Source organism: Oncorhynchus mykiss, chromosome 12, assembly GCF_013265735.2.
Source record: "Oncorhynchus mykiss isolate Arlee chromosome 12, USDA_OmykA_1.1, whole genome shotgun sequence".
Lineage (NCBI taxonomy): Eukaryota > Metazoa > Chordata > Actinopteri > Salmoniformes > Salmonidae > Oncorhynchus > Oncorhynchus mykiss.
The window spans coordinates 64,279,562-64,291,920 of record NC_048576.1 but is presented as its reverse complement, the minus strand read 5'-3'; the positions used below and the strand labels follow the sequence as shown (position 1 = coordinate 64,291,920).

Sequence of the window (12,359 nt, the reverse complement as noted above, 5' to 3'; positions counted from 1 at the left end):
TAAGAAGAAAAGCTTAGAAATAGGGCACATAGAACCGATGTATAGCTTCTTAGACTTGCTTTCATTGAGAATGACAGATCTATGACACACATTTCAGTGTGAATTTGCAGCTTTTAATACATGGTTGCAGACATAAACCCTTGCAATAACTCACACGATACTTCTCCTTTAAGACCTTTCCCTCAAGAGCCCAGTCAGTCCTTTTTTATGTATATGATGGCCCTGCCTTCAGGGGGCGGGAGAGATACTGTACAAACTCTTGGAAATCTGCTCTCCCGTCAAGTGCGGTAGAGGCGTAATCAGGAGGGACCAGGGCTGACGCGCACTGTGCCACAGAGAGCTTTGTATATTGATAAGCCTGTGACGAAGCAGCGGACAGCAAACTCCCATTGTAGGCTACGTACCACACTTGTGTGGCGCTTCATATAGAGGCGCGCCGTGCGTTATAAGGAGAGAATAACCTCGTGTAGGCTACAACGCGTGGAAAAAGGAAAATAAAAAGGGATTTTAATCAACTTGAAGAGTTTTGATGTCTCGAGGGATAACCTAGCATTAGCCTGTATTAATGTGTAGTATAAATAACATTTTACTAATCTAGTCTAGAGTATTGTTTGTTTGTAAACTTTGTCTGATATATACAATTAACTTAAAATGTTTGAAGATGTTTTTTCTCATTATATTGATTATTTTGTAGGATAATGTAAGATGTCTATTTTAAAGCCATAGGCTATAACATTGGGCGTTTTAATTTCGCACCTGGACTTTTAATGTATCGACTGGTGCCTTAAAAACATTTTTAAATTGTGTGATACCAAACAGTCTGAGACTATCATCCCGACTGCAGGAGATTATTGTGTTTGGAACACACCTCAAACAGTTCCTTGGGGATTTAAAGACATCAACTGAAAATTGACAAAATCATCTTCAAAAAAGTCGCCTTACTCCCCTAGTCCCCTGACAGTGGAATTTCGAACTGGGTGGACGTTCTGTGTGGGAAGCGTATCATTGAGCAGGCTACAATTGCTAATTCACTGGATACTTTGCTGAGACGACAAGTGTAGGTGTCCGTCCACTTGCAAGGCAAGGAGTTCCAATTCCACAGAGCGAGCCGCTGTCCCCACGCCTAGTGCTGAGGGAGAGACTCGTGCTGTTTCCATAAATGCTTGGTCTATCGCGGAGAATCCAGCCTGGGCAGCAAGATGAGCTCGTGGGTTTGGGTTCAGCTGTTCGCGTTGCTTGCGGCATGTCTGCGGTCGGGCAGCGCAGAGGTAGGTGACAGAGTCAATTAATTAATTCAAATGTAAGCCTAATTGCCCAAAGTCCGTTGCCAAATATATGTTTTTCTGTTTAGCTCATTTGAAAGGCTACGTTTATTTTCTTTGTTTAATTTCACTGTGAATGGTAAAATTAGGGACCATTGTTGAGTATATTTGACACCAGGCCCCAATTATAGACCATTGTTGAATTTCAGGGTCATTGTATTTTAACAATGTGTGCACTAGGCCTTGTGTGCTCTCCAAACAAAAGGCACCAACTTGTTACATTCAGTAATGTTTTGTACAAAATAAATGTGAACCAGGCCCCTCACCCCTCCACTTAGTGTATGTTTGTGGCATACAACCACATGTGCACTTGTTATTGTTGATTAATTAAGCTGCGTCTTGTAAGTTAAACTGCTCATCATCTAAAACCACACCTTATGACAGCTCACCTCATGGCTTTAATGCTTCTATATACAATTTATTTGAAACGGTCCTAAGTTTCACTTCAGGCTGTGAGGGCCTCATGGTGAGGACATCCGATTGGGCCCTGCTTGGCAATGTAACCATAGAACAATTACAGCACATGGCAGACCCATCTACAGAACCTAAACTTCTTATAGTCCAGAATCCCTAAGTGAAAATAACAATCTTTTCTCCAATGCTTGTCCACATGCTCATGCTCAACATGGGCCCCTCTCCAGATTGCCTAAACGCATAAACCTGTTGATAAACATCATATGAGTGGAAGGCAAAGGCCATCTAAAATCTCACCAGACCCATCATGAAACATGCCTGGGAGGCAATGCCAAATGTGTGTGTGTGTGTGTGTGTGTCCACAGGATATTTGACAGGCTAGCAATAGGATGAGCGCTTGTCACAGCAACACAACTATAAATCATTCTGATTATGCTATGGCTGACCATTGTCTTGAATCATGGTGTCGAGGGCCTTAATACAAACGATGACAGTTAAAAAGAATAGGAAGAAATGTGTTTAACTCAAGGGGAGAGGGGTCTCGTCTTGACTGCTGGAGTCGATTCTATGTACTTTGTATCGTAGCATATACAGCAAGTGTCCTAAAAGTTCCTTCACCCAGGATACGTCCTGCATATGACACACATGTTAAGTGCATGGTGAATTAAACCATGGTGAGTCCCGTCCCCTTATGGCTTATATCTTTAAGAGAGGAGATATAATTCAAGTTTGAGGGTCTCATTTTGATAGACTTGAGAAGAGGCCAAAGTGTCCCTAACTTGAATATAATACTAATATAGACAGAATGTACAAAACAGTAGGGACACTTGCTCTTTCCATTACCTAGACTGACCAGGTGAATCCAGGTGAAAGCTATAATCTCTCATTGATGTCACTTGTTACATCGATTTCAATCAGTGTAGATGAACTGGAGGAAACAGGTTAAAGAATCATTTTTAAGCCTTGAGACAATTGAGACCTGGATTGTATATATGTGCCATTCAGAGGGTGGACGGGCAATACTGAATATTTAAGGGCCTTTGAACGGGGTATGTTAGTAGGCACTGGTTTGTTTCAAGAACAGCAATGCTGCTGGGTTTTTCACAAGTTTGTGTATCAAGAATGGTCCATCACCCAAGGACATCCAGCCAACTTGACACAACTGTGGGAAGCATTGGTGTCAACAGCATCCCTGTGGAACGCTTTCGGCACCTTGTAGAGTCCATGCCCCACTGAATTGAGGCTGTCCTTGGGTCAAAAGGGAGGGGGGGGGGGGGTGTTCTTAATGTTTTGTACACTAAGTGTATATATACCATTTAGTAGACACTTTTATCCAAGACAACTTACAGTCATGCATTTTACATACTAGTGGTCCCAAGAATTTAACCGACTATCCTGGCATTGCAAGCACTATACTCTCCCGACTGAGCTACATCGGGCCATCTTTGGGAAGTTCACAGGATTGAGCAGTAGCGGCTGTAGGAAGAGACTATAGTGAAACAAAGCTCTGACTATGTGGGTCATAACAACATACACACACAGTCTTCAGTTATGGGAAATGGATGTTTAAACAGTGCGAAATGCGGCGCCACCCCTTCTTTGCTGGGTTTCCCAGAATGCCGTTCAGTTGCTTTCATGCTCTCAGATCGATGACTTCCTTTTTATTTCTTTTTTTATTTATTCAACCTTTATTTAACTAGGCAAGTCAGTCCTCTAGTGTGTCTTGTTCCCAGAGCTGCCAGTGGTGTGTGTTGTCCACCACATTTGTCATGACAAAGACTGGGCTTTTGGAGGCAGCCTTGGAGGGATGCAAATAAATGTCCCAAATCATACGAATTGCCCTGAGGACAGGTTGTTGGAGGTGGCAGTAAGGGTTGATTAGAAAGTGTTGTTAATGTATAGTCGAACTAGTCCTCTGTCATCTATCTATACATCCTCCCATCCAGTGATGTATTGGTGTACATGCCTGTAGCTAGTGATCACATGAGGTGTCTTTGAGGTATACCATCAGGGAATTCCCTCAGTCAACTAAATCCCACAGAATGGATTCTAGCTGTATAATGTAATTTCTGAATGTGTTTGTGTGTGTTCCTATAAACTTATGCATAAACCATGTGCTCATAGGCATGGTTTTAGCGATTGCATGTGAGAATGTGCACATGTTCAGCCGTATGTGCATTTGTGTGTGTGTGTGTGTGTGTACTCGCATGCCGGCAGGCAGCAAAACTAGACCCATAATCATGTATCCTTATTCCTCAGCTCTCTACTCCTATAGCCTGTACCTGGCATTCCTCAGCTCAACCCACTTCCCATTAAACATCACTGGGGCAATGTATTCCCTGTTAAGTGCACTATGTATGAAATACGGGGACTGGGACTGTCTCTGTTTCCATATCTATTAAGAGAGATGGAGATCTACTGCATGATGGCTCTAAAATAAGTGCCTGTCTCAGTCTGTGTGATCAGAAGAATGACAGTAAATTTTAGAAGACACTGACTGTTCCAGAACTTCCAGATGTGACCCAGTCAGATGCTGACTTGTGTGTGTGATTTAGAGTTCTGATTTAGAGTTCACCAATTAGGACCAGAGTAACTCCTGGATTCCTACAGTATTATAGGGTGAAGGTTATGATTTTCTGTTTACATCAGTTGCAGGGGGTGAAGTGTTTATTTAATTTTTCCCGCCCAGATACAAATCGCCAGGGCAACGGCCACTCTATGAACAAAGGCCCAGACCATAATGCACAGCCAGCACAATTAGGTTGCATCCCAAATGACATTGCTAGTAGTGCACTAAATAGGGAATAGGGTGCCATTGGAGCCTCAACCCTTAGACTGGGGCCAAGGAGAGGAAATAACTGGGATGGCTCCTCAGGGGCATCGCTACACAAATAGAGATGTTAATTTAACTCATGGCATTTTCCTTTTGTATGGCTGGACTTTCTTCAGTGCCCAACAACAATGGGGAAAAGTACATTATGTACATTAATAGTGTGTGAATGCCATTCACGCATGGCTTCTTCCTCCTCAAAGCACTCCCCAAAGGGCTTAGTTTTATTCTCACAAGAAACTGAATGGATGAATGTAACGGACAGAGGTGGTTCGACTTGTGTTAGCTCCTTGAATGAATGAATGCCTAGGCATTAGCTCAGAAAGCTAACTCAGTATTGTGGTGAGCATGAGATCCGGGATTCGGACCCAATAGGTCAAACAGTGGTAGACCCAGCTAGCAAGAGTTAATATCTCCATAGATGCAACTTCTTCTCCTTTATTCATCCATCCCTCCATTATTCCCCCGATGTCCATCTCTCTGTTCTGATCCACCTCTCCTCCTCCTCCTCTCAATCACTCCATCCCCCACTACTTCCTGAACCCTTCCTGACTCCTGTGACCCCTAAGTATTAGCAGATGAGGTGACACAAGGCCAATAGTCATTCACCCCCTCTTAGTGGCCATTGTGAATCCAAGCAGCCATTTCCTTCATCCTCTTGTTTCATTAATGATTAGGGGGGTAAGTCGGGTAACCCCCTAACCCTAACCCACACCTACCTACATGCAGTGGTGGAAAAATTGTCATTCTTGAGTAAAAGTAAAGATACCTTAATAGAAAATGACTCAAGTAAAAGTGAAGGTCACCAGTAAAAGTCTAAAAGTATTTGGTTTTAAATGTACTTAAGTATCAAAAGTAAAAGTATAAATCATTTCAAATTCCTTATATTAAGCAAAGCAGACGGCACAATCTTCTTGTTTTTAAAATGTACGGATAGCCAGGGGCACACTTCAACACTCAGACATCATTTACAAACAAAGCTTTTGTGTTTAGTGAGTCTGCCAGATCAGAGGCAGTAGGGATGACCAGGGGTGTTCTGTTGATAAGTGTGTGAATTGGACCGTTTTCCTGTTCTGCTTAGCGTTTCAAATGTAACCAGTACTTTTGGATGTCAAGGAAAATGTATGGAGTAAAAAGCACAATATTTTCTTTAGGAATGTAGTGAAGTAAAAATAAAACATTTCAGAAATAGTCAAGTAAAGTACAGATACCCCCCAAAACTACTTAAGTAGTACTCTAAAATATTTTTACTTAAGTACTTTACACCACTGCCTGCATGTACCACTGCTGTTGTCTCTTTGCTTCCATATCTACACAGAATAAATGGGGAAGCTGAGAAAATATTTGATTTGGGAGAATCTAGTTTTATTCCTGTCTCATCTCTTTCTCTCAGGGGGATCCTCTCCCTCCAGGTTTGGTGGAGCTGGTTAGGAGCAACCCTATCTCTTCCATAGAGGACCTGCAGCTGCTGCTGCTCAGTGACTCCGTAGGTAAATATCTCTAATGTTGTACTATGCTGATACTCATCAACATGCATATGCATTTTAGCAGAATCGGTTTACAAAGAAACCTACTGTCATAGGTGCATATATGTTTACGTATGGGTGGCCCTGGGATTCAAACCCACATCCTGGCTCCCGAAGCCTAATGCTCTAACAACTGAGCGGTACAGGACCACAAGCCAGCCAGACACACTGGACACGCCAAGAGATGGAGGCTCTCTCAGACCAACTAACCCGACCAACAGAGACTGAGGGAAAGAAAGTGAAAACTGTTGTCACATGATGCCCAGATTTCATTCCCAACAGGGACAGGCCAACGTCACACACAGTGAATACTATAAACAGAATCTCACAGACTGACTAACAGACTAACCGTCAGTGACACAGAGGGCAGAAAGACTTCTTAAATAGATACACATATTCCCATCATTGAATAGCGAACATCACATACAGTAAACACTATATACAAACTCAACGAGATAAGAGAAACAAAGAGGGAACTATTCAGTGTCTCAAGATACAAAAACATACAAACATGAGGTCATGACAGAAAGAAATTCCCACACAAACAGACATCTATTAAGGGGAAGCTCAACTTATAAACAATGCCTCAAACTCTCTCATAAACACACACATGCACCGTACACAGATGCATGCACGTGCGCGCGCACACACACACACACACACACACACACACACACACACACACACACAGAGAGTAAAAGTCATAACCCCCTAAAAAATATACAAAATAAAAAATAAACAATTGAAGCAACGAGCTGATTAGATCTGTAAACTAATATTGGATTGGATTGTTTTCTGTCAGATGAGGATTTCTCTGACGATTTTTTGCCGAGTGGACAACACTCCAACAACACTAGCAACCGATTGCCAAGGAGTCTGGGTGAGTTTTCACCTTCCTCATAGTCTCTGACGCTAGGCTATAATTCCACATATTTCCGTCACTCATGTTGACTTGGGTGGTTTTGGACAGCTATATCTAATCCAAAATGAGTTGTGTAATGCATGTTGTGGTAAAGAAACATATAAAGTATGTCACCATATTGCGATTCATTAGTTATTTGCTGAACAAACGCCTTATGACTTGCAACTCCAAGTTACACTCCAACACGTATGAAGATTCATGCATACACTGTTTCAATAGCATGTGATTTCTTTAAACAGCATAAGTAATATACCTTCAGTAGAATTAGTGTAAACAAAATGTTTTCTACATTTTGAGGCCTATGTGCTGGCTGTTTTGTATGCACTGAGCAGTGTAGATGGTATGCTTTTAACATTAAGCCTGAGGCTCCAGCACATTTACAATTATGTGTCTGATTTGCTGATTAATGTACACTGTCCCATCTTATGAAACCTGTCTGTAATATGGGAGGTTTTAAATGGTCTGTCTGTCTGTCTGTCTGTCTGTCTGTCTGTCTGTCTTTGTTGTCTCAGACGCCCAGCCGGCTCAGCAGGCACTATGTAAGGTGAGGACAGAGGTGATGGAGGTGACCCGTGCCATGTTGGACCGTAGCAACGCCAACTTCATGTTGTGGCCTCCCTGTGTGGAGGTACAGCGATGCTCTGGCTGCTGCAACACCAAGAGCCTGCAGTGTGTCCCCGTGCTGACCCACACCAGGCACCTACAGGTACATATACACCACCCCCCATCTCAACACCTGCCCTCTACCCTGAAACTCTTTCCCAGGTTGTTTCTGTAAAAGAGAATGTTCTCAGCTGACTTAGGCCTACCTGATCAAATAAAGGATTTGTCATAATAAAAAGTGATTTAGTCGATTTGAATCTCCCTCCTCCTCCTCCTCCTCACTAGGTGATGAAGATCCAGTACGTGGACAAGCGGCCCAACTACTCCAAGGCAGTCGTCTCGGTCCACGACCACGTGGAGTGTCGCTGCCAGCCCGCCCCTCGTCCCCCGGCCGTCCCCAAGAAGAAGTCCACGCCCCGCAGACAGCAGAAAGACAACAACAAAGGATCAGCCAAGGCCAGATCCAAGGAGGAGCTGCACCGCAGAGATGAGCTGAAGCACAACCAGAGGATCCAGCTGGAAGACCTGCTGGACCAGCACTGGAACCCCAAGGACACCTCCTCAGATGCAGGGGAGAGGAAAGGGGGCTATGGGCTGGACCATGACAAGATGGATCCTCAGTGGGTGCTTAACAATACCAGACAGCTGGGGGCTAACGAGTGGACCGAACCTCGACATCACGATGACATGGAGGAGGGGAGAGACAGTAGTAGTGTCAACGGCACTACAACCGCAATGGACATCGACATGGCACAGCTTGACCACGAGAAGAGAGACAGGGTCGAGACGCATGGGGACTCGCTATTTAACATTACTGAGGGAAATGTCAGTAGGGGAGATAGGCAGCAGGGTAGTCTGAGCCTCAGTGAAGAGGAGGGAGACCAAGAGACACAGAGACAAGCCACACAAACACAGAGTCCCTCGCTACGCACCAACACATCAAAGCAACAGCGACATGGGACCAACTCCTCCTCAGAGGAAACCAAAAGCAGAGAGGGAGCCAATCAAAGAACGGAACAGCAATTCCATCCTACGGAGGAAACCAATCAGAGGCCCGAGAGCAGATTCCCTCCCCTTGAGGAAGCTGATCAAAGACGTAAAGACAATGAGACCCCTGATTCAGAGAGGAGCCTCCAGCATGCTCTCCAACTGGAACAGGAGAAGCTGGAGGAGGAGAGGAAGGAGCTGTTGTTACTCCACAGGAGGCTGGACGATGAAAAGGAGCTCCTGAGACGCGAGCAACAGAAACAACAACAAGAAGAAGAGGAGCAGCAGTACCATCGGCCTAATCATAAACATCAAACTCAAACCACCACACAAAGAACAGGTAGATAGAGAATATTGTGAGCTAGCAAGTGTGTGTGGTGTGTGTCTGTGTGGTGTGTGTCTGTGTGTGTGTGTATATGTGTTTTGGATTTATGTTTCTCAGTTTCATGTGTATTCCAAACTGTTAAATCATCTGAATCTAATATTCTCCTATTCTCCCAGACACAGTTTCGCCCACTTCGACGCGAGCGCCCTCAGTCCTGGCTGGTCCCCGGCCACCTGCTCGGCCCGGCCCAACTAGGAAGAGAATGAGGAAGAACAACCGCAAGCGTATCAGCAAGGCTGCAATGAGAGCAATGCTAATGTAGAACCTACAATCTCTCTGAAGGTAAGTGATAGAACGGATAGAAACGGTTTCCTAACACAAATACTTTCCAAACCCATTCAAATACTTTCCAAGTACTTTCAAATACCACAAATACTTTCCAAGTACTTTCAAATAACACTTTAAAATACTTTTTTGGGCAAGGTATTTGCAAACAGTTTTCAAATACTTTCCTAACCCTTCCGCATACTTTCCACAGAAAAGTGTATATTCATATACAAAAACTATATTCGACCTGGTCTAGAATATAACAATTTTAACAATTTTTCTGTTTCTCCTTCTCATCCAGGGAGTGATGCTCTCTGTGTTTTGTTGTGGACAATCCAGTGGCGACACCGAGCAGTTCATTCCTTTCTTATGAGTTAATATTCGAGTGTCAGTAACCTGCTCGTCCTGTGACCGTGAGGTATTCCCTAATAGTACTAATGATTGTCTGGTGAACCCAAAACAAACCCTTGGACGGAAAGAAATATGGGACAAGAAGAATGGGATGGAAATACATACGAGGCTGAGGTGATCCATCAACATATGTCTGATCCATCAAAAGATGATCTCCTATTAACAACAAGATGTTCCCCCAGTCGGATCAAGAACATTGGAACGTCGGAACAGAACATTAAAACCACATTAGAACTTTGGAACAGATCATTGGAACAACATTAGAACTTTGGGAGATATCATTGGAACACTGGATGAACGTTGGAACGTTCACAAGGATGTTGGACTGTCGTTGGACTCAGTGCTATTGGACCTCCCTCGTGACTTTTGAACAGCATAGTAAACCACTCCAGTCAGTAGAGATCAAGTCGGTTAAAAACTCTTCACATTCTCATCCAAGGCATGGTTTATTATCCCAAGAAGTGGACTGATCATGCTTGTCAAGAAGACCAAAGAGAGAGAGCATTTTTATGTCAGTCCAAATCTCCCATTTCCCTATGAGCACAAGACGTTGAAAATACCTGTTTTTTCCTTTGAAAATACTTTTTTTTTTTTTAAATATTTTAAAAATGTTGCTTACTGGGTTCTGACATGGAAGAAGACATTTTATTTTTCGGACTAGAAAGGTACAATGATAGAGGATCGGGAAAATACCATGGCAAGCAGATATTACAGGGACAATGGGAAAGAAATTATGACATGTATATGAGCTAGGACTGTTGGAATGACTGGTAGTCTTGACTGATGTGTGCAGTATCCCTACAATTGTGCTTAAGCTGCTCTATATGTTCTAGTCTATTCCTGCACTAAGGAAGGTCAATAGAACTACCGCAGCAAAGATTTTGCATGTCTCAGTAGTTACACAATGTAGACTCTCGTTTTTCTAAAAACATATTTAATTGTATTTAATTTGATCTAAAACACTGGAATTCCATCAACAACAATGCACAGGTTTGCATTCTCATGTTCAGCCGAGGCTTCCACACTTCTTTCGGAGAATGGGATTAAAACAAGATGCAAGGTGCTAAACAGGGTTGCATTACACCTTTATGTCTGTCTTTAACATTATTTATTCCTTATATCACATAGGTCTCATGTGTTCACTTTCAATAGGATTACTGCATATGAAGCATTTTGGGGGTTGAATATCGATCCCCTGTTCCAGTCTCAATATAATTTGAGCTGTCAGCCTTTGTGCGCACAGACCATAGCCTAGATTCAATCAGATCAAGCGTTATGTTTTGGCGGTGTCAGAGGAGGAACTGCATTGGAGCTGTCAAATTGGCTCGAAGTTCAGAACAAGAAAGTGTCGGCTATAGATAAATAATTACGCTCAGGTTGAAAACTGATTAATCAAATGATGGGATTTTCACCATCCTAATGGAGGTGTAGATTACATCTCACATTCCAGTGTTCCAACTTGTTAACAAGGCTGCATAGGATTTCTGTTCGTGAGACTCAGCCAATGGCAATGTCCGCTTTAGGTATTAACGCCGGGGACTCAGTTCCACCTCTGACACTGCCAAAACAACCACCATGGGAATGTTGGCTAAAGCGGACACGGATCTGATCGAATTGAGCCCAATGTAACTACAAAGAAAAGCTTTGAAAAAGGGGAAAAGGTGTTGCCTGCCATTCACTGTCTGTATGATAGACAGGTTATGGTAATGACTTTGTGTTGTCGTATAACTCTGTGTGTCAGTGTGGTTGTGCGTGTGTATGTGCCTGTATGTGCTCGCGCGTGTGTACAATATGCGCGTGTGTATGCCCGTGTGAGAGTATATGTAAGTATGTGAACAGAATCATATTTATGTATTTGATCGCTAACACTCATGAGTCCATAAATCAGATAGTCCCTTATTCTTAATGCTCACTGCTAACCAGTCCTTGTCTGCATAGGGAACAGTAGAGCATCAGACCTTCTGTATCCTGAGGCTGCGTTGCTTTATTTCATTTATTTGGTGAATAATCTAACACTACAATTTGAAGAGAAGAAGTGCCCCGATAAAAGTGTCAGACATTAAAAGCAGCATGGGCCAGATGTGTCAAGCAAAGAAGCTCAGTGCTTGTGTGTGGGCCACTGCTGGTCCACTGTCAGGTAAAGTGTTCTCACTTCAAATAGCCTAACTACCAGCCAAACTTATTTTAAATATTGAAAATGTGGCATGTGTCATAATGCCTTCTTTCAACTGTAATGAGTTATTGTCTGTTTTGTTGTGAGTTATCAAAAAATGAATGTTGTGATAATGGCCACTTAATTCTATTTTGATATGATTATAAAAAACATATGTGAGAAAGTGTACTTGTGCTGTGAGCTGTTGTCCTGCTTTTTGTGTTGTGAAGTAAGAGAAGCTACCCACTGGGCACCGACGTCAGTTCAACGTCTAGTTTTGATTTACCTTTGGTTGAGTTGTCAACTAAGGTGAATTCAAGTTTCAAGTTGTAATGTCACGTGCACAAGTACAGTGAAATGCCTTTCTTGCTAGCTCCAAACCCAACAATGCAGTAATCTATCTCCATAGCTAGGTTTCCATCCAATTGGCGACAGATTTTCATTCAGTTTTAATGTACTGAATAAAAATCTAAAGTTCAATGTGTTTCCATCACATTTCAATTCTCCTGATAGTTAGCCAACAGCTCGTAGATACAGTGC

At 42.9% G+C, this 12,359-nt stretch overlaps 1 protein-coding gene across 1 annotated transcript; it reads left to right on the top strand.

The window, feature by feature from the left end:
* Positions 1–271: 271 nt before the first annotated feature.
* On the top strand, positions 272–12,006 carry LOC110538013 (trichohyalin). Its single transcript, XM_021624537.2, has 7 exons — positions 272–1,268; positions 5,960–6,056; positions 6,895–6,972; positions 7,527–7,720; positions 7,903–8,944; positions 9,106–9,271; positions 9,558–12,006. The coding sequence occupies exons 1-6, from the start codon at positions 1,200–1,202 to the stop codon at positions 9,249–9,251; spliced, it is 1,626 nt and encodes a 541-aa protein (XP_021480212.2). The 5' UTR covers positions 272–1,199; the 3' UTR covers positions 9,252–9,271; positions 9,558–12,006.
* The last annotated feature ends 353 nt before the right edge of the window (positions 12,007–12,359 follow it).

Bases quoted from the DNA above. Each gene is read 5' to 3' on its own strand.
- LOC110538013 (XM_021624537.2), top strand. From the start codon at position 1,200: ATGAGCTCGTGGGTTTGGGTTCAGCTGTTCGCGTTGCTTGCGGCATGT. The intron at 1,269-5,959 runs GTAGGTGACAGA...TCTTTCTCTCAG, and splicing joins TGCGGTCGGGCAGCGCAGAG to GGGGATCCTCTCCCTCCAGG. The intron at 6,973-7,526 runs GTGAGTTTTCAC...TTGTTGTCTCAG, and splicing joins CCGATTGCCAAGGAGTCTGG to ACGCCCAGCCGGCTCAGCAG.